We start from the raw sequence: 21,410 nt of genomic DNA, 5'->3' as shown, positions 1-21,410 counted from the left end.
ACTGAGTGCATTCCCTGTAATACTTTGTCCTTGGTTCGAACTCCCTTTGTTCGGAGCACCTAAACCTAACCTTAACCCTAACCTTAACCTCAGTAAAACTATGCCTAAACCTAACCCTCACCCTAACAGTAAAACTAAAGCTGGTGAGTAGCTAAGCTGCCGACACTGGTGAGTAGCTAACCTGCCAACGCTGGTGAGTAGCTAACCTGCCAACGCTGGTGAGTAGCTAACCTGCCATCGCTGGTGAGTAGCTAACCTGCCGACGCTGGTGAGTAGCTAACCTGCCAACGCTGGTGAGTAGCTAACCTGCCAGCGCTGGTGAGTAGCTAACCTGCCGACGCTGGTGAGTAGCTAACCTGCCAACGCTGGTGAGTAGCTAACCTGCCAACGCTGGTGAGTAGCTAACCTGCCAACGCTGGTGAGTAGCTAACCTGCCAACGCTGGTGAGTAGCTAACCTGCCAACGCTGGTGAGTAGCTAACCTGCCAGCGCTGGTGAGTAGCTAACCTGCCGACGCCGGTGAGTAGCTAACCTGCCGACGCTGGTGAGTAGCTAACCTGCCAACGGTGTTCGGACCAACGGGAGTTCGAACCAAGGGGCAGTCCCCCCTATTATAGCACTATAATGGGGGGAAAAATCTACAAAGACAAACAATTTTTGTTTTTAAAGACCATGATCAAAACAGACTGGCATGCTCTCTCCTTGCCCTCACAGGAGCCAAATGGCCTCCCTGGGCTCAAACCTCCTGGGGTGTCTTCTTCAACACCTCCTATGCTATTCTATTGAAGGATATGTGCTAAACTAACTGACAGTACAATATATAGCAATGCTGACTTGTTAAGTTGAGAACTTCATGCGTGTTGTATTGAGGAACCAGACAAAGGAGTGTAGTGTAATAGAAATAGCCCTTGGAACAGCTGTTCAATGTCAACAACAGGCGCTTTGAAAAGACCCCAGCTGTGAACCTAACACTCTGGTCCACATACAAGTAGATACATAAAGAAATGGCTTAAAACAGGGGTCTTCAACGTTTTCAGGCCAAGGACCCCTTAGTTGAGAGAGAGATGAAGCAGGGACCCCCACAACCTTTTCGTAGATTCCATATAGTTTCATCGTTTGACAGCACGTTCATCAGTGTTTTTTTTTTATTCATGTCAAATTGTGTTTTCAGATATTTAACCACTTGAACCATCAACACTTAATAAACTTGACCTTTCTTTGTACTTAGTCTGCTCTTTTTCCCTTTTCCCTTTCCCCCACACCAAACCTCTTTGCCGAAAATAGCCGATCTACAATTGTAGATCTGCTATTTTTGGATGAAGTTCTCAGAATATGGATGTTAGGGTTCAAGTGGTTAATATAAAAACTGAGAAAAAAAGTTTCTATCACACAAAGATTTGGAGGACCCTCTGTAGTAACTCTGAGGACCCCCTAGGGGTCCCGGACCCCCTGTTGAAGACCCCTGGTTTAAAACAGATTGGCATTCCAAAATATCTATTCTATTATAACACTTGCATGAACATTCTTTTTTTTGTAAACAGTACAACAGCATGGAGCAGCTGTGCATCAACTTCACCAATGAGAAGCTGCAGCAGTTCTTCAACCACACCATGTTTGTGCTGGAACAAGAGGAGTACAAGAAGGAAGGCATCGACTGGGAGTTCATTGACTTTGGCATGGACCTGGCTGCCTGCATTGAGCTTATTGAGAAGGTCAGTTGAACACAATGAAGTCCATCCAAAGAAATACTTATTTTCTATCAATTAGACAACAAATTATACATCAAATGATTGGCTTAGGAATGTGACAAAAAAAAAAGAAAAAAAAGAAAGAAAGATCTCCAAGAATTCAAGGCTTCATGATGGGGTGTGTAATTGATAGAAAATAATGAATTATTTGGAGTGAACTACTCCTTTACAGCAGTGGTTCTCAACCTATGGGTCGGCACCACCAGGGGGGTCCCCAAAATATTTTGGGGGATCCCCAGATGTTTAGCTTAATGTTAATAATTGTTTTCTCATTCAACAGTAAACAGACCAAAATACAGTGACAATTTAAGAACTTTAAAGACCTTTTTAGTACCTCCGGTCAAACATTGGTAAAATTGTCAAATATTAGAGGCAGAAATTGTGAAAATAGCAGCCTCGCAACGCGAGGCGTTGTGAGCATGTAGATCATCTATTTTCCACAATGGAATAGATCCAAGTGCTTGTGCGGGGTGGGTGGTCCCCAGTTCAAATATGATTATTTTGGGGGCCGCGGCCTGAAAAGGTTGAGTACCACTGCTTTACAGAATAAAGAAAGTTTTTACTCACTGTTTTTCACCCAATCTCCCGTCAACAGCCCCTGGGTATCTTCTCCATCCTCGAGGAGGAGTGCATGTTCCCCAAGGCCTCCAGCACCACCTTCAAGAACAAGCTGTACGACCAGCACCTGGGGAAGAGCAACGCCTTCCAGAAGCCCAAGCCCGTCAAGGGCAAGCCGGAGGCCCACTTCTCCCTGGTGCACTATGCCGGCACCGTGGACTACAACGTCTCTGGCTGGCTGGACAAGAACAAGGACCCGCTCAACGACTCCGTCCTACAGCTGTACCAGAAGTCCTCCGTCAAGCTGCTGTCCCATCTGTACGCCAGTGTTGGTGAAGGTATATACTGTATATATCTTCTAAAAACCACTGGTTCCCAAGCAGCGTTTTCAGGAATTAGATTCGGTGGAGGTGAAATGCCAGCCCCCCAAAATGCCAGCCGCCCCCCTCTCTCCGGTACAAGTGACGGCCCAAACCCCTCTCCCCTGCCACTCCATGAAGACAAAAGCAGAAATGAGCAGTCCTATGAACTGGACGAGCAACTTTTGTTGTCGAGTTGGGGATTTCTATTATTATTATTATTTTTTTTTTTTTGTCATTTAGTCCGCCTGTCCTTCTGAATGGGACAACCTCCAGACTATACTGCAGTTAGTGAGCTGCATTAGTATATAGTCTGGCCAAGCCAGGCTACGCCTGTCCACCCGCTGACTACGCCACAGTCCTAAGCACTGGGCCTTGATTATTATTATTTAAAAAAAAATTCAAAAGACATTTCCAAAAAAAGCTAAGATTTTCATGAATACAAAAGAAATGCAATGAATTCTCTAAGTAATTTCAGTAATAAATAAAAGAAATCGAAGAAATTCCATAAATCAGAAAACAAATGTCTAAGAAGTAGTGAAAAAAGCCGATCTACAAGCTCACAACGCGGTGCAAAGCGACACGTTGTGAACTTGTAGAGCTGCTGTTTTCACTAGTCTGGGTCCCGGGCAAACGTCTAATTTCTCTTTTGGGTTTTGAGCTGGGAACCACTGATCTAAACACTTACTTAATATTGTATTTTTTTATCATACACAAGACGATTCAAATGCCCACCTAATATTAAATTCTTTGCACTTTCAGCGGCTGATGCTGCCAGCAAGGGAGGCAAGGGAGGCAAAAAGAGGGGAGGTTCCATGCAGACAGTGTCCTCTCAGTTCAGGGTAAGAAACTGAAAGTATCCAAACTATAAGATACCGTTCCCCGTGGAATGAGGACCACAATAATGCTAATTGTCTCCAATGTTTATAGGAAAACCTGGGCAAACTGATGACCAACTTAAGGAGCACTCATCCTCACTTTGTGCGTTGCCTGATTCCCAACGAATCCAAGACTCCAGGTAAAATATAATGTTTTGTAAACGGGAAATACAAAAGTACAGAGTAAACTGTTGTGCCCTTCGTTGTCCTTTGTTCAGGGTTGACTGCAGGTGTGCTGGTCTAAAAGAAAACGGGCAGAAAAAGACTCGCTCTCCGCATAAACTATTAAGGAAGACTCCATAGGCAGTGCTATATACGGTAGCACAGATGAAGGTCATGGCACTGTTACTTTGTTTTGCACCCCTCACTTTGAGCATGTTAAAATAAAATAAATACTGTACTACTTTCTTAGTCTCTGACTTCTAAAGAGTCTTCCTTAATAGTTATGGAGAGGGCGAGTCTTTTTTCGGTCCGTTTCCTTTGTAGAAATAGGCCTATACATACACATGCAAATAAGTGATACTAGTCCAGAAAGAAATATCCTCGAAAATCCTTGTTTCAGGTCTCATGGAGAACTTCCTGGTAATTCACCAGCTCAGATGTAACGGAGTGCTGGAAGGAATCAGGATCTGCAGGAAAGGTTTCCCCAGCAGAATCCAGTACGGAGACTTCAAGCAGAGGTGAGAAACATTGCCGAGTTAAATGCAATGTTTAACGATAAGACAATGTAGTTCAGTCATAATTCTAAAAACAATGTTTTCTTATTAGATACAAGGTGCTGAATGCCAGTGTCATCCCTGAGGGTCAGTTCATTGACAACAAGAAGGCTTCTGAGAAGCTCCTGGGCTCCATTGATATTGACCACACTCAGTACAAATTTGGACACACCAAGGTATTGCAACATACAGTATTAAAATATACAAAAAAAAGCTGAATTAATCATTAAAACCTACGTTCTTTTCTTCATAATAGCTGATAACTGTAATTCATCTTTTGACAGGTGTTCTTCAAAGCCGGGCTGCTGGGTACCCTTGAGGAAATGAGAGACGATAAATTGACCACTCTTGTTTCCATGACCCAAGCCATGTGCCGCGGGTTCCTCATGAGGAAAGAGTTTGTGAAAATGGTGGCACAGAGGCAAGAAAATAATACATTGTTCGCTCAATATTAAGCTAACAGAACAAAACCATGAGGAACAGTGGTATTAGACAAGGGCACTTACTGTAGCACTTGCCCTAGCCTCAAAGACCTTGCAGGCTTAAATGTAATTTAGATAGTGTGTTATGTAAACAGTGTGTATAGTTTCAATTAAAAGACTATTGACATTTTGGATATTCTACTGTTGGACTGATGATAGGGTCTTGGTTTACTTATGAACCTTGTATTGTCGATTGATTGTTATTGATTGATTGATTGAAGACTTTATTAGAAGTTTGCATATAAGAGGTACAGTTTCATGACAGTGCAAAAAAGATTACCAGTTACGAGCGGCTAACTGTAAATCACTCAATCACAATCAAGTGTCCGCTAAATGCCTACATAAATAGTAACATATTTTAAATAATATCTGTTTTCTTTTTTGTTCACTTTTTCATTCGCTTTTCTAGAGAGGCCGTTCACTCGATCCAGTACAACGTGCGCTCCTTCATGAACGTCAAACACTGGCCATGGATGAAGGTCTACTACAAGGTAGGGGTAGTGGGCGATATGGAAAAATACAATATCACAATATTTTCCCAAGCTGTATCACGATACACGATTTTATCACGATTCTTTTTCGCGTTGTTTTTCATGGTTATTTTTCAAGTTACTTGACAAAAACTAGACTCTCTGGGTTCCCTTTGGGAGGTCTAAATTGAACTTTTCAAGTATGTAACTCTGACAGTATACAAATGAAACCAAATGGGCCCTTACGGGTCCATTTGGTTTCATTTGTATACTGTCAGAGTTAAGTGGAGACCTTGACATTTTAAAGTTTGAGAACTACTGATTTGGACCAAAATGCAGATTGAATTCTTTAATGAATCTCTGTATAAGGCTCCCTCAATTGTATCACGATATGTACAATACCTCTGAGAAGGCATATCGCGGAGACATTGTATCGTCTCGACGATAATTATCACCATATCGCCCACCCCTACTACAAGGTCAAGCCCCTGCTGAAGAGCGCCGAGACGGAGAAGGAGCTGTCCAACATGAAGGAGGACTTTGAGAAGTGCAAGGCCGAGCTGGCCAAAGCCCTGGCCAAGAGGACGGACCTGGAGGAGAAGATGCTTTCTCTGCTCCAAGAGAAGAACCACCTGCAGCTGCAAGTGGCCTCCGTGAGTGACCACAGCACTCGTGTATTAACCATTATTTTTAGCAGATATACAAGCTCACAGCGCGGCACCGAGTGCCGCGCTGCGAGCTTGTAGATCTGCTATTTTTGAAAAATCGTGAAAATGTGTGCAAGTCTTTGAATATCTTTGACCCGATCTTTGACCCGACTTCTAAATCCTTCCTCTAAATCAGCTGTTCTCAAACCTTTTTCATGTCAAGGTCACCCAAAATTACATGTATTCGGCCGCAGACCCCATCTCAAAAAAAGATTTGAGTTACAATATTGAAAAATGTGCACACATTTTCACGGTTTTTCAAAAATAGCAGATCTACAAGCTCGCAGCGCGGCACTCGGTGCCGCGCTGTGAGCTTGTATATCTGCTATTTTTCATTAGTTAAAGCATTCAATAATTGTAGGCCTAAATGGGTTAACCCATTTAGACCTGCATCTGTGTCACCGCCTTTAACCATTATTTTATGCTTTAACTGTTCAAAAATAGCAGATATACAAGTTTGCAGTGTGGCACCAAGTGCCGAACTGCAAGCTTGTAGATCTGCTATTTTTGAAAAAATAAATAAATAAAAAAAAAAAAAATCTTGGGGGGTCCCTGATACATAATATTTTGATCTGCACACATTTCTGCACACATTTTCAGGATTTTTCAAAAATAGCAGATCTACAAGCTCGCAGCGAGGCACTTGGTGCCGCGCTGTGAGCTTGTATATCTGCTGCTTTTTTGATAGTTAAAGCATAGAATAATGGTTAAAGTGATAATGCGTAATACTTCTTGGCTTACAAACTGTGTTAATTTTGTAGACAAAAATGATGACTACATTTCTTCGGCGACTACAATCCTTTCACTGACAAAAACTAAATAAAAACATAATAAAAACTAAGCTATGATGATGACTAAAACTATGACAAAACAACACCGACAATTTATTCAACAAATAAAAACTAGACTAGAACTAAAACTAGACTAAAAACTTGACGAAAATATTTCCGGCATACAGCTAGTATAAATCAGGCATTACAACACCACCAAGGCCTCTATATACATTATAGAATAAATCAAATATCAAAACTCAAAAATCGTATTATATTTTGTCAATTAGCTGCAACCTGCTCACTATGGTCATACAGTATTCCTCTTCCATGCATCAGTTATTGTTTACTGTCAGATAAAGAAATTGAGACATGAGAATTGGAGTTGACGGATGAACTTTGGGGCACAAGTGACCAGTTTATTTGTATGCATAATTATCTTTATAGATATGAACCAGCAGGGTACGCATGAAAGAGGAAGCGAAGGAAACAAAAATAAAAGGATTGGCCCATGGGTTCCAACATTATTACTACCGAAGTTGTTCAATGTTCATGTTAAATTTGTAAATGCAGGCAGGCACGTGCACACATAGACATCAAAGGGGGCTCAAGCCCCTGCCCATTTACCCGTCTATAAAACTTGCCCTCGCCATGAATGCTGTTTTTTACTATGGGTGAAAGAAATGCAAATGCCCCCTTTTAGTCCAGTCGTTATATGAAAAAACCTAAAACAAATTGCAATAGTTGCAAACTCAACTGATTTTGTATCCTCAATATGTCCTTAGTGAGGGAAAAAAAGTCCCAATTAAGGAATCCCATCAGGGGAAAGTTTTGAAAACGACCTACCTACCTTCACTTACTATACACTACACTATAAAGGAAAATATGACTCCCAAAAAATCTCCTTTAAGTGGGATGTGAGGGGTCAAACTAATTATTCTGAATCCATTGCAAGAATTTGTTTTGCATGAAAAACATTCCTTGGGCTAAAAACGGACCCCAAAAGACTGTGAAAATCACTAAACCATCATTTTGAGGGGCCATTTCTTGCCCAAGGAATGTTTTTCGTGCAAAACAAATGCTTGCAATGGATTCAGAATAATTAAAAACCCCTAGTTTGACTCACTAAGGACATATTGAAGATACAAAATCAGTTGAGTTTGCTACTATTGCAATTTGTTTTAGGTTTAGCCTAATTTTGGCCTAAAATTACTGGACTATTTTCCATGCCATACCTGAAGGCAGCATTCAAGACAATTGCCCATATGTCCAAACTCTCTAGAACTTGAATGCATCATCTTATGTTGAAAGAATTTCCCTTTATGTGTATAAACTATGCGTATGAGTGGTATAACGCACCGACAATAGCCGACCTCCAAGCCCACTTGGAGGTCTGCTATTTTCGATATTTCCACCAAAAGGCCCTTTTAGTAATGTCAGCCCCTGCCTCTCCAACATCCTCTGCACGTCCCTGAATGCAGGAGACAGAGAACAGTTATGATGCCGAGGAGAGGTGTGAAGGACTCGTCAAAAGCAAGATTGAGCTGGAAGCCAGGCTCAAGGAAGCAACGGAGAGGCTGGAAGACGAGGAGGAACTGAACGCTGAGCTGACCGCTAAGAGGAAGAAGCTGGAAGAAGAGTGCTCTGAGCTGAAGAAAGACGTCGATGACCTGGAGCTCACCTTGGCAAGAGCCGAGAGGGAGAAAAACTCCACCGAGAACAAGGTCAGAATCAGTGATGGAAAGTGACTAAGGGTGCCCTCACACCAAAGTACCTATGAGAGTGGAATCCGCGTTCCGCCAATGCATTTCAATGAGAGTGAAGCGGTTTCATGCCAGCAGAGGATTTCTGCAAAAAACGCTCCCTTCTCATTGAAATGCATTGGCGGATTCCACTCTAGGTATGTTGGTGTGAGGGCACCCTAAGTGTACAATTTCGAGATATTTTTACTTTTACTGGAGTATTTCCAATTTTCAATACGTTTACTTCTACTCTACTACATCGCAGAGGCAATACTTTTACTCCACTAAAATTGTTGGCCAACTTTACTTAGTTATTTGTAGATTTTAAATAAACACTTCAGCCTTATATACTGCAGACTTCTGCTATTTTTCAAATGATTTTCAAAACATGAAATTGAGGATTTATGCAATATGAGTACTTTTAATTTTGGCACTTTAAACAGTGCGAGGCGTTGTGAGCTTGTAGATCTGCTATTTGTGGCTAAAGTTCTCCTCAGAATAGAGACGCTAGCGTTCAGGTGGTTAAAGTAAAAACAATATACTGTATATCCAGTGGTGGGAAAAGTACTCACATTTCATATACTTACGTAAAAGTATCAATACTGCATCATAGAAATACTCTGTTAGGGTGCCCTCACACCAAAATACCTATGAGAGTGGAATCCGCGTTCCGCCAATGCATTTCAATGAGAAGGGAGCGTTTTTTGCAGAAATCCTCTGCTGGCATGAAACCGCTTCACTCTCATTGAAATGCATTGGCGGAACGCGGATTCCACTCTCATAGGTATTTTGGTGTGAGGGCACCCTTACAAGTAAAAGTCTGGAATTCAAAATGTATTTGAGTAAAGGTACAAAACTATTGGCATCAAAATGTACTAAAAGTACCAAATGTTTGAAAATAGCAGATCCACAAGCTCACAACGCGTTGCATAGCGACACGTGAGCTTGTAGATCAGCTATTTTCAATTAGCCTATAGGTATAAAATAGGGCTAAAGTCGTTAATGTATGTTTTATAACTTTATCATGTATATCTACAAAGTACGGTAACTAACTACATTTAAATGTAGTGGAGGTACAGACCCTCTTGTTGTAGCAGTAAGTAAAACTAACTAAAGCAAATCATTCAGTGAACTCAACTTGTTTTTTTGGCATCCTCCGTGCAGGTGAAGAATGTGACACTAGAGAAGGCTTCTCAGGACAACAGCATTGCTAAGCTGACCAAGGAGAGGACGGCCCTCCAGGAGTGCCATCAGAACGCACTGGACGACCTGCAGGCAGAGGAGGACAGAGCCAACACGCTCAGCAAGGCCAAGTTTAAGCTCCAACAGCAAGTGGACGATGTAAGCGTCATAGTAACTTCATAAATAGTTTTTTATTTAACACATTTAGGCCTAGAATTATTGCATGCTTTAACCAGTGAAAAATAGCAGATATACAAGCTCACAAGTGCCACGCTGCAAGCTTGTAGATCTGCTATTTTTGAAAAAGTAGTGAAAATGTGTGCAAATCTTTGAATATATGTATTTTCAAAGCGAACATTCGTAACTCAAATTTTGCTTCTGGGTGGTCCCTGGAACTAAATATTTTGAGATCGGGGTCCGTGGCCAAATACATATCATTTTGGGGTCCTTCACGTGAAAAGGTTTGAGAACCACTGACACGGTAGTCTCTCAAGAACAGACTAACTGATCTCCAGTTGAGTAAAAAGGACACTTTGGTGGTGTATTCAAACCCACACCTTTGTGCTGGTGGGCAGGGACATTACCACTGTGCTACCCGAGTGCCCAACAATTTAATTATAATAATTTCATGCTCTATACATGTGCGTTTTTATGTGTTTGTTTATTTATATGCTTTTCTTTTTTTATCACGTATATTTAGCTGGAAGGTACCCTGGAGCAAGAGAAGAAGCTCCGTATGGACATTGAGAGGACCAAGAGACAGCTTGAGGGCGACCTGAGGCTGGCTCAAGAAAACATGATGGACTTGGAAAACGACAAGCAACAATCTGACGACAGACTGAAAAAGTATGATCAAATCTAAAGATACTGTAAGATAAGATAACGTCACTGTCGGGCAGAAACCTTGTATCTCCCAAGTTTCAAATGTGTACGTTCTTTCATAAATTAAAGCCCTACTTCATCAAACAAAAGTGTTGGACAAAAGTGCTTGTAGATCGTCTATTTTCACTATTTTAAATCGTTTTTAAAATAACAAAAAAGCAAGGTTTTGGATAAGATAAGACCTTTATTGATCCCATGGGGGAAGTCCAGGCTCTCGCCAAAAGCAGCGGTTAAGAACAGGTCAATGACAGGTCAACAGCCAGCGGTTAAGAACAGGTCAAGGACAGGTCAACAGCCAGGCCAAGGAGAAGCACAGCAGATACAGCAGGATGGAGAGACGTCATATTCAAGGCAAAAAAGAAATGTAAAAAAAAAAAAAAAAAATACAGCTTTGCGGGACATACGGACAGACCTACTGTACATATACACACAAAGCCAGGTGTTGGAGCGGTAAGCACCGCTACAGTATTTATGAGTTAATTTCATTAAGTGTCCCATGAAGCCAATGTGACCCTGAGCGTACAACAAACTTTGAGCGCTTCGTGCCAAGATGTAGGCCAGGTTTCGTTTGTTCAGGTGCACTCCCAGGAACTTGTAGCTACTGTATCCACAAACTCCATTACCTCCCTGTGAACATTTTGTTCATTGTGTTTTAAAGGAAAGACTTTGAAAACAGCCAGCTCCACGGCAAGATTGAGGATGAGCAGTCCATGAGTAATCAGCTTCAGAAGAAGTTTAAAGAACTCCAGGTATGTTGTTAAAGTTTTACTGCACTCACACACCCAACCTGCTGGTTTGTATGGGCATCTGACTGTTCCACAGTGTGGGGGCCCTGACAGCAAAGGCCCTCCCTTTGGTCACTCTGTTTGATGTTGAAAACCTCCAGAAGTGCCAAATCAGAGGACCTCAGTTGCCGGACAGGCACGTAGGGTTCCAACAGGTCTCCTAAATATTGTAGTGCTAGGCTATTAAGAGCTTTAAAAGTTGATAGATTACTATTTCCATGCATTACTTCATGCTGTCCTTGCTTACTTCAAGTCGCTCTGGATTAAGAACGTCTGCCAAATGCCTAAATTGTAAACTGTGAACAACAGGCTCGCATTGAGGAACTGGAGGCGGAGACTGCGGCCGAGCGCGCTGCCAGAGCCAAGGCTGAGAAGCAGAGGTCCGACCTGGCCAGGGAACTGGAGGAGATCGGCGAGAAGCTGCAGGAGTCCGGCGGAGCCACCGCCGCTCAGATCGAGATGAACAAGAAGCGCGAAGACGAGTTCCACAAGCTGCGCCGCGACATGGAGGAGGCCAACGGGCAGCACGAGGCCACCGCCTCGGCTCTCCGCAAGAAACAGGAGGACAGCGTGGCCGAGCTGGGCGAGCAGATCGACAACCTGCAGCGTGCCAAGCAGAAGCTGGAGAAGGAGAAGTGCGAATTTAAAATGGAGATCGACGACATGGCCTGCAACATGGAAGCTGTGGCTAAAAGCAAGGTGAGGACGTTATCTTAACTTCTATTTCTATACAACGCTTGTATATGATTTATGTTACGACCCGACCTAGGGGTCATCAGGTGTAACACAAAATACAATTTGGTAAGTTACCTCAGGGTGGGCCCCTGAATATTAACTAGATGGATTATAGATAACAAGAGGATTATAGATCTTACCTGCTCTAAAGAAACACATGAAAAAACTAGTAACAGGAAAAGAAAGTCCACCCGCCTGCTGTACAATAAATGAAACACGCTAACACACTATCTAAAACACTGGCAAACATAGAGACACAAAGGATTGGTTTGTTGGAGGCTGGTTAGGAGGTAGCCCTGATACATGACGGTCGTTGATAATCTGACGTACGACCGTCATGGTTGAGGATTTACCTCGGTTGGAGGACGCGAATTGAACAGCGTCTCCAAACTACACAAACATTCAAATTTCTCAAACAAAAGTGCTTTATAAAGTCACAACCAGTTATAAATCTTGGCCGGCAGTGGCCAGCATTGTGTTCTTTAATAAGAAGCCTTTTTATCCGATCCGTTTTATGTTTTTCCATGTATTTCCTGGTGTTCCCCATGCGCACCAACCCTGTCTATTGAACACTGAGATGTGGGCATGGCCTTGCCAAAATGGGTCCGGAAACACATGGGAAAACATAAAACGATCGGATAAAAAGGCTTCTTATTAAATAACACAATGCCGGCCAGTAATTATGCAATGCCGGCCAAGATTTATAACTGGTTGTGAGTGACTTAATACAGCACTTTGTTTGTGAAATTTGAATGTTTGTGTAGTTTGTAGACGCCGTTCAATTCACCTCCACCAACTGAGGTAAATCCTCAACCATGACGCTCGTACGTCAGATTATCAACGACCGTCATGTTTCAGGGCTAGTTGGGAGGAAGACATCAGTGGAACTGGGGACTGCCAGCTTTTATAGCGCAGTCTACACAGCATGCCCCACCTATTGGTTCTGAAACAAGATTAAAGATAATTTATTTTGTAAAATGCTCATAGTTACCGGTATGTGCGTTGTGCTGTGAAATATTGGTGTGGTGCAGACTCTGCCAGACTGCGCTGACAACAAACACCACATTTATCATTTTGATTTTCCCTGGCATATAGAGCAACCTGGAGAAGACCTGTCGCACCTTTGAGGACCAACTCTGTGAAATCGTGTCCAAGAATGATGAGACTCTGCGCCAGAATAACGACCTTAATAAGCAGAGGACAAGACTTTTGACTGAAAATGGTAAGTAAAGGTTTATTTTCAGCCATATCAATACCTGCACAGCCATGGACTGATGATGATCTAATCATTGAACTAATCACCTTTAGTATGTTTCTAATTAAAAATTGTTTTACACTTTGTTAGATTGTGATCTAGTAAATGCCTAAAACCTGACATGGTATAATATTCATTCAACCTTTATTTAAAATTCTCAGAGAGATAATTTAGGGAGACCCTCATTTTCATGATGCAGAGATTACACATAGAAATAACATAAGAGCAACAAAAAAAGACAATATGTTGATAATGGTTAAAACAGTTGCATGTTGCCAGCAATCAGTTAAAAATCACACCAAATGTGAACTGAGCGGTGGAGGCTGTGTGTGTGTGTGTGTGTGTGTGTGTGTGTTTGTGTGTGTGTGTGTGTGTGTGTGTGTGTGTGTGTGTGTGTGTGTGTGTGTGTGTGTGTGTGTGTGTGTGTGTGTGTGTGAGTGTGAGTGTACCTGGCGTGAACAACAGCGCCCCTCCCTTATCGTGTGTGGCCACTAAGGTATTGCAGGCTACATACAGACTCAGGCTACATACACGGCCGCATACACACACGGCCACGTATAGGAGACGGTGTGACCACCGCTCAAAAACAGGTTAGTTAACTCCTAAAATGGCCAATAGATACTAGGCTATGGTATTTGGTTTAAGATGTTGTTGCAAGAGCCAAGAACCAGGTGCACCAATGCTGAACAGGAAAGAAAGGGATGGAAAGTAGTCTTTCCCAGTTCAGATTTGGCACAAGGACCCAGAAGGATAGGCCAGACACTCCAGCGAGTTAGAATGCGACCAGGGTTCTGGCGTAACATGGATGGAATATATGGTGGTAATTTTCCAACCGGGGCTTCGTAAACAACGAGGTTCCAATAATCATCGCATCTCTCAGTCAGAGAAGACCAGCCCACCTTAATATACACTGTATCTTTTGTTTTTTATTTTTTCAGGCGAGTTTGGTCGCTTGCTGGAGGAGAAAGAAGCCCTCGTCTCCCAGCTTACGAGAGGTAAAATGGCCTCCGCGCAGCAGTTGGAGGAGCTGCGGAGGCAGATGGACGAGGAGGTCAAGGCGAAGAACGCTCTGGCTCACGCCCTGCACTCTTCCCACCACGACAGTGACCTGCTCAGGGAGCAGTTCGAGGAGGACCAGGAGGCCAAGGCGGAGCTGCAACGCAGCGTTTCCAAGGCCAACGGCGAGGTGGCCGCGTGGAGAGCCAAGTACGAGACCGACGCTGTCCAGCGCACCAACGAGCTGGAGGAGGCCATGTAAGTAAACGTTAAGCGCATACTAGGGTAGAATCGCAGATCTGTGTCACCCCCCCCTCCCCTCTCTGACAGCTATCATAGCCATTGCTGTCTTTGATGTTTTCATTGATTAGGGAGAACACTAACGAGCACAGAACACGTTTGACACTTTTATGGCCCAATCAGTCAACTCAACATTTACTTAAAGTACTGTACTTAAAGGAGTACTTCACCACTTTTCAACCTATCTTCATATAATTGGTCCTCACCAATTATATGAAGGGCAGGTAAGAAACCCATCGTCTTGTGACATCATCGATTGGGAATCCAAGCTAATAGAAAATGCAGGCTTTCTACTCCTGAAAAGTTGCAATGTTAAAGTGGAAGCCATTGTTCTCGCGATAATAAAAATCTAAATATTCTTTTCAAAAATATTGATACTTTTTTTTTTTTTGGAAAATGATGATGTCACAAGACGATGGATTTCTGAATTTCCCACAGCTCTCCTAAGAGACTTGGACCGAGTAGAAAAGAATTGTGCTATTTTATTATGAGCATTAGTGAGGACCTATTATATGAAGATGGGTTGAAAAGTGGCAAAGTCCTCCTTTAAGTATAGATTTGAGGTCCCTTTACCTTTTTTTACTGTTATACCTGTCAGAGTCTAATATTGTACTTTTTTACTCCACTATAATTATTAGAAAACTTTAGTTACTTTGTAAATTTGGATTATTATTACAAAACATACATTAACCACCTCAACCCTATTTAAACTTGGGATATTTGAAAATAGACGATCTACATTTGTGAGGTTGCAGATCATGCTATTTTCAAAGTATTTGACATCGATTTTTATACATTAATACATTTGAAACCTCTGAAATGGGACATTCTGCATAATGTGTAATTTACTTTTGGTACTTAAAGTATTATGATGTAAATACTTTTGTACCTTTACTCAAGTACATTTTGATTTGTTTCTGCATTGCAGCATTGATACTTTTACTTAAAGGAGTAGCTCACACAAAATAATTACACACATCACAAAGCCTTTTTGTCGCAATTCTAAGCCAATAATTTGAAGACTACTGAGTCTTCTATTGACGGATGACCCGGTCTCCATGAATCCAAGGCTTTGTGGGTTGTGTCATCGATAGAAAATAAGTTATTTTTTGGGGTGAGCTACTCCTTTAAGCCACTTAGACCGGGTACACAAATCTGTGTTACTTTATTTTATGATTTATCTATTGAAAAATAGCAGATATACAAGCTCACAGCGCGGCAACGAGTGCCGCGCTTCGAGCTTGTAGACCTGCTATTTTTGAAAAATCTTGAAAATGTGTGCAAGTCTTTGAATATTTTTGACCCGATTCAATACATGTCATCTAGATCCTTCTAAGGTTTTCTACGTCAGTGGTTCTCAAACCTTTTCATGTGAAGGACCCCTAGAATTATATGTATTTGGCCACCGTCTCAAAATATTATGTATAAGGGACCCCCCAGAAGCAAATATTTGAGTCACAAATGTTCGCTTTAAAAAAACATATAGGCTATTCAAAGATGTGCACCAAATGTTCACGATTTAAAGAAAATAGCAGATCTACAGGCTCACAGCGCGGCACTCGGTGCCGCGCTGTAAGCCTGCTAAATCTGCTATTTTGAGCCTGCTAAATCTGCTATTTTTCAATAGTTAAAGCATTAAATTATTCCAGGCCTTAATCAAACGTTGCTGCTTTGTTCCGTTAAACAGGAAGAAGCTTGTCCAGTCTCTCCAGGAGGCCGAGGAACGGATTGCAGCGGTCAACTCTAAGTGTGCCTCTCTGGAGAAGACCAAGCAGAGGCTGCAGGGGGAGGTGGAGGACCTCACCATCGACGTGGAGAGGAGCAACGGCATGGCCGCCAACCTCGACAAGAAGCAGAGGAACTTTGACAAGGTTTGAAAGCTGGGGAAAATAACAATGCCTTGCCGACAGGGATGCAAACTAACGATTAATTCATTCATTGATAGTTGACGATAACCATATCGATCAATTAACCGATTAATTGATAAGCCGTTTTTTTTTTTTTTTTTTGGGACCAAATGGAAAATTCTCGTCCGAAAACCGAAAATTAGTGCAGAAACATAATTGCCTTGATGAATATAAAATTAATGAGCATCAACAAACTTCAGCTGGACACAGACACACTCACCTCCCCTTTGCAGTGCTCAAATGGAGTCTGTCTCATTTATCTCTAAAAGACCTTGAATATTATGGAGTATGATAAAAGATTAGGCCTACTGTGATTTTGTTAAGATCACATTTGCTATCACACACACCATACCTGTAACTTTCACTAGGCAAGAAAAATAATTTCAAGAACCTAAATCAATTTTAGGGAGTGGAAATATTTACACCTCCAAAATATGTCACAGTGCAGGCACGTAGGGTGAAACCCTGGGGAAACCCAAGCCCTGTTCTCGCAAAGCATCATCACATTTATTTTATAGTACTAATGTTTTGGATCCTGTTGGATATTCTTCAGAGTAAATAATAAATAAAATAAAAGTATATTGTTAAAACATGTGTAACTATTTTCCCAATCTGGCTAACCAAGTAGCATCAGAGAGTCTGTTCTTGAGAGATTACTATTTTCCTAACTAACGAATCTTGTTCATTCTAGGTTCTGACTGAGTGGAAGCAGAAGTTCGAGGAGGGCCAGTGTGATCTGGAGGGCGCTCAGAAAGAGGCCCGTGCTCTCAGCACTGAGCTCTTCAAGATGAGGAACTCTTATGAGGAGGCTCTGGGTCAGCTGGACACCATGAAGAGGGAGAACAAGAATCTCCAGCGTGAGTACCATGGCTATGGCTTTAACCCATTTAGGCCTAGAATTATTTAATGCTTTAACTATTGAAAAATAGCAGATGTACAAGCTCACAGCGTGGCACCAAGTGCCACGCTGCGAGCTTGTAGATCTGCTATTTTTGAAAAATCATGTTTTTGTTTTGTTTTGTTTTTGCAAGTCTTTGAATATATCTTTTTAAAAGCGAACATTTGTAATTAAAATATTTGCTTCTGGGAGGTCCCTGGAACAACATATTTTGGGATGGGGGTCCGCGGCCAAATACATGTCATTTTGGGGGTCCTTGACATGAAAATGTTTGAGAACCACTGATTTAGAAGGATTTAGAAGACATTTATAGAATCGGGTCAAAAATATTCAAAGGCTTGCACATGCACAACTAGCAGAAAATAGCAGATATACAAGCTCGCTGCAAGCTTGTATATGTGGCATTTCTTTATTAGTTAAAGCATAAAATAATGGTTAAAGTGGTTCAGATCTAAAGTGACACAGATTTGCTTTGAGGTCTAAATTACTTTAAAACCCAAGACCTGAGGCCGATTCTACAAACGCCTTCTAAATCAGTTCACACACTTTCTCGTCATTCAATGCACCATGGCACGAAACACTGAATAACATGGGTAGGAGAGAGAATTGCATAAATGCCTTCTCGCCAATCTCAGTATGCACACTGTGGAAAATACGTAGGAATAGAGAGTAAACGGTATGTTATTTTATTTTTTTAACTACATAATTACAAAAATACGTAGGTAGTGCTGTAGATGCAGATTAGCCTAGTAAATTAAGACATACCAGTGAGTGAGTCTATGGAAGGCCAGCCAAACTGAGCGTACAGGGTATATAATGGAGTACCCTTTACTTTACAATTAGTAATGAATGAGTACACTTCTGCATATATTATTTATATTATACTAGCCGATATAAATCTTTTTTTGTTTGTTAATTATTTAAATAGAGGAGATTGGTGACCTGACTGAACAGATGGGTGAGACTGGCAAGAGCAACCACGAGTTGGAGAAGGCCGTGAAGGCAATGGAGACCGAGAAAGCTGAGTTGATGACCGCTCTGGAGGAAGCAGAGGTACGTTTTTAAGAACTTAAAGGGGAAGACCACCCATTTTCAATATTGAACTATGTCATTAATATAACTTAGAGAGGAGTTGTGTGGAAATAGAAAAAAAGTTCCCCCCCCTTCTGTGTTGCCTAGAACTGGAAGATTGATTTTGGGGTTTGGAATTGTAAAGTACAACGGTGTGATGACATCAAGTTGTACTTTACAATACAAACCCAAAGATCAATCCTCCAGTTCTAGGCAACACAGAAGGGGGGGAACTCTTTTTCTATTTCCATACAACTCCTCAAAGGTATATATATGACATAGTTCAATATTGAAAATGGGTGGTCTTCCTCTTTAATCTGTCTTCAACCTTTTTCAGCCCAAGGACCCCTTACATGAGAGGACCCCCGTACATGTATACAATTGTGTTACAGATTAAACTTTTCATAGAGAGTTAGATTCATGCTAAATGCATTTTCCGTTTTAAAACCCTCAATATTTAGTCAACTGACCGTTGGCTCTGTACTTGGCCCGCTCTTTTTCAGAAAATAGCCTGCAATTTCTGGTTAACGTTCCCCATCACACACAACAGATTTGGCGGACCCCATGTAGTAACTCTGACGACCCTCCTAGTAGCTAGGGCCAAACTGGTCAAAAATCATCAATTTGGTGCACTTGGTGGAGAGTTTCTGATTTTTGGTATGGTGTTAGGTATGGGTATAAGGTTTTCAAAAACCATCGCAAACAAGTTGGGCTCACCCCCTAGTGGTCTGTTTGCAATGAATCAAATATTAGATATAATAATAGTCAGTATATGGTTCAAACCCCAAATAATTGATGAAAGAGATTTTTCAATGGATTCTGTTACTATTGGGTATGATAAACAACATACTAAAAATTCAGGAAAAAATAACTACCGGAAAGGCACCATTTTCAAGATGGCGTCCACGATGGCTGCCGGGAGCTGAAAATGCCTATAAACTGGGTTTTAATGTGTAAAAATTCATAATAAATCTGCACTTGGTGAAGAGTTTTAGATTTTTGGTATGGTGTTAGGTATGTGTATAAGGTTTTCAAAAACCATCGCAAACAAGTTGGGCTCGCCCCCTAGTGGTCTGTTTGCAATGAATTCAATAGTAGATCTGTCAGTATATGGTTGAAACCCCAAATAATTGATAAAAGAGATTTTTCAATGAATTCCAAATATTATCAAATTATCTCGCGGCACCCCTGGACTGCCGCCACGGCACCCCAGGGTGCCCCGTCACCCACTTTGAAAACCCCTGCTCTAGGGCATCGTTTCCCAAACAGTGGGCCAGGACCCATTTATGGGTTTCCTACATTTAGTTTTTTATTACCGGTATTATTATTATTTCAAAACATTTTCAAAAAACATTCCCCAAAGATAAGATTTTCATAAATACATAAAAAATGCAATGATTTCTTTAAGTAATTTCATTAATAAATCAAATTAAATCTAAGAAATTCCCCAAAATATAACACAAATGTTTAAGAAGGTGGCTTTGCGCCACGTTGTGAGCTTTTAGATCGGCTATTTTCACTAGTTTAGGTCATGGGCAAATGTCTCATTTTGCCTGTGACTTTTGGGTCACAAGCTAAACATTTTGGGAACTGCCCTAGGGTATTCATACTCCCTGTTGAAGACAGTATCCACGAGTTTCCAACGCCCCATAGTGCATTGCGCAGACGTCTGTACCGAGCTTCCGGCGCCGATTTACAAGCTCACAACGGGTTGCATCTGCGACGCGACGTGAGCTTGTATGTCTGCTGTTAAACCCGGAAGTTTGGTCCCAATAGTCTCTAGTAAACTCCCGCGGAAACTTGTGGATAATATCAAAAAGAAGAAGAAGAACAAGAAAAAAATAAACACTCACCAAATCATTGAAATGAAAACTGAATTCTCTTTCCCAGTGTACTTTGGAGCACGAAGAGTCCAGGATGGTCCGCGTGCAGCTGGAGACGACCCAGATGAAGGCCGGGGCGGACAGGAAGCTTGCCGACAAGGACGAGGAGCTGGAGCTGATCAAGAAGAACAGCCAGGGGGTGATCGACGCCATGCAGAGCCAACTGGACTCTGAGGTCAGGAGCAGGAACGAGGCCCTGAGGGTCAAGAAGAAGATGGAGGGAGACCTGAACGAGATGGAGGTCCAGCTGAGCCACGCTATCCGGCAGGCTGCCGAGGCCCAGAAACAACTCCGAAATGTCCAGGGACAACTCAAGGTAGTTTTCATTTCATATCACGATATTATCGCGATAATCAAAATACCCCCAACATCCATTATCCAGGGGCGGAAGCGGAACATTTGTATATGTGCTATATTTTTTTTGTTAAAGCATAAAATAATGGTTAAAGTGGTTCAGATCTAAACATTTGCGGAAAAAAATAGCAGATCTACAAGCTCACAACGTGTCATGTTGCGATGCGTTGTGAGCTTCAAAAGCTCACAAAATTTTGGCAAAGACATTTCCAGGTCTGTTTTAGAGGGTTTAAATGCAGCTCGGCAAATAAAAGGTGAATTGACCCCAGTGCATGACGGAGTATAATTTCATGATAATATGTAAATCTCCACGATACGATTATTGTGAGTGTTTTTTATCACGATAAACGATAATAACGATTATCGTCCCATCCCTAGTGTGGAGCAATGGTTCTCAAGCTTTAAAATGTCAAGGTCTCCCCTCAACCCTGACGTTTGGTTCCATTTGTACACTGTCAGATACACGATTAAGGGTCCATTTAGGCCCCCCTAAAGCAGTGGTTTTCAACCTTTTTCATATCAAGGTCCATTATTTATTCGACATCTGAGCCAAGGAACATCATTTTGATGAGATTTAGCCTCTCTGACTCAAAACTAGTTGGATAAGGTTTTTCCATGCTGTAGATAACAGGCAAACTTCTACATTCTCTTTGTATAGACTTAAGTAGAATTAAGTAATGCAGACGGGTCCATTTGGTTTAATTTTACGCCCTCAAGAGTTGATTTTACACTC

At 41.7% G+C, this 21,410-nt stretch overlaps 1 protein-coding gene across 1 annotated transcript in view; it reads left to right on the top strand.

The window, feature by feature from the left end:
* LOC308284914 (myosin heavy chain, fast skeletal muscle-like) overlaps positions 1-21,410 on the top strand; it is a gene marked incomplete at both ends in the record, with an annotated part of 38,444 nt that overhangs the window by 6,521 nt on the left and 10,513 nt on the right. Inside the window, 20 exons of the mRNA XM_080725639.1 lie at positions 1,541-1,711; positions 2,343-2,631; positions 3,427-3,506; positions 3,595-3,682; positions 4,105-4,222; positions 4,311-4,434; positions 4,543-4,679; positions 5,150-5,231; positions 5,690-5,863; positions 8,169-8,411; positions 9,594-9,770; positions 10,312-10,457; positions 11,152-11,242; positions 11,588-11,977; positions 13,109-13,235; positions 14,207-14,522; positions 16,252-16,435; positions 17,163-17,328; positions 18,298-18,422; positions 20,331-20,639. Coding sequence (XP_080581765.1) covers positions 1,541-1,711; positions 2,343-2,631; positions 3,427-3,506; positions 3,595-3,682; positions 4,105-4,222; positions 4,311-4,434; positions 4,543-4,679; positions 5,150-5,231; positions 5,690-5,863; positions 8,169-8,411; positions 9,594-9,770; positions 10,312-10,457; positions 11,152-11,242; positions 11,588-11,977; positions 13,109-13,235; positions 14,207-14,522; positions 16,252-16,435; positions 17,163-17,328; positions 18,298-18,422; positions 20,331-20,639 — 3,537 coding nt within the window. The remainder of the gene's footprint in view (positions 1-1,540; positions 1,712-2,342; positions 2,632-3,426; positions 3,507-3,594; positions 3,683-4,104; positions 4,223-4,310; positions 4,435-4,542; positions 4,680-5,149; positions 5,232-5,689; positions 5,864-8,168; positions 8,412-9,593; positions 9,771-10,311; positions 10,458-11,151; positions 11,243-11,587; positions 11,978-13,108; positions 13,236-14,206; positions 14,523-16,251; positions 16,436-17,162; positions 17,329-18,297; positions 18,423-20,330; positions 20,640-21,410) is intronic.

Source organism: Nannobrachium achirus (assembly GCF_963921795.1).
Source record: "Nannobrachium achirus genome assembly, chromosome: 5".
NCBI classification, from domain to species: domain Eukaryota; kingdom Metazoa; phylum Chordata; class Actinopteri; order Myctophiformes; family Myctophidae; genus Nannobrachium; species Nannobrachium achirus.
The sequence above is the reverse complement of the archived record's forward strand: the minus strand, read 5'-3'. Positions and strand labels throughout refer to the sequence as shown.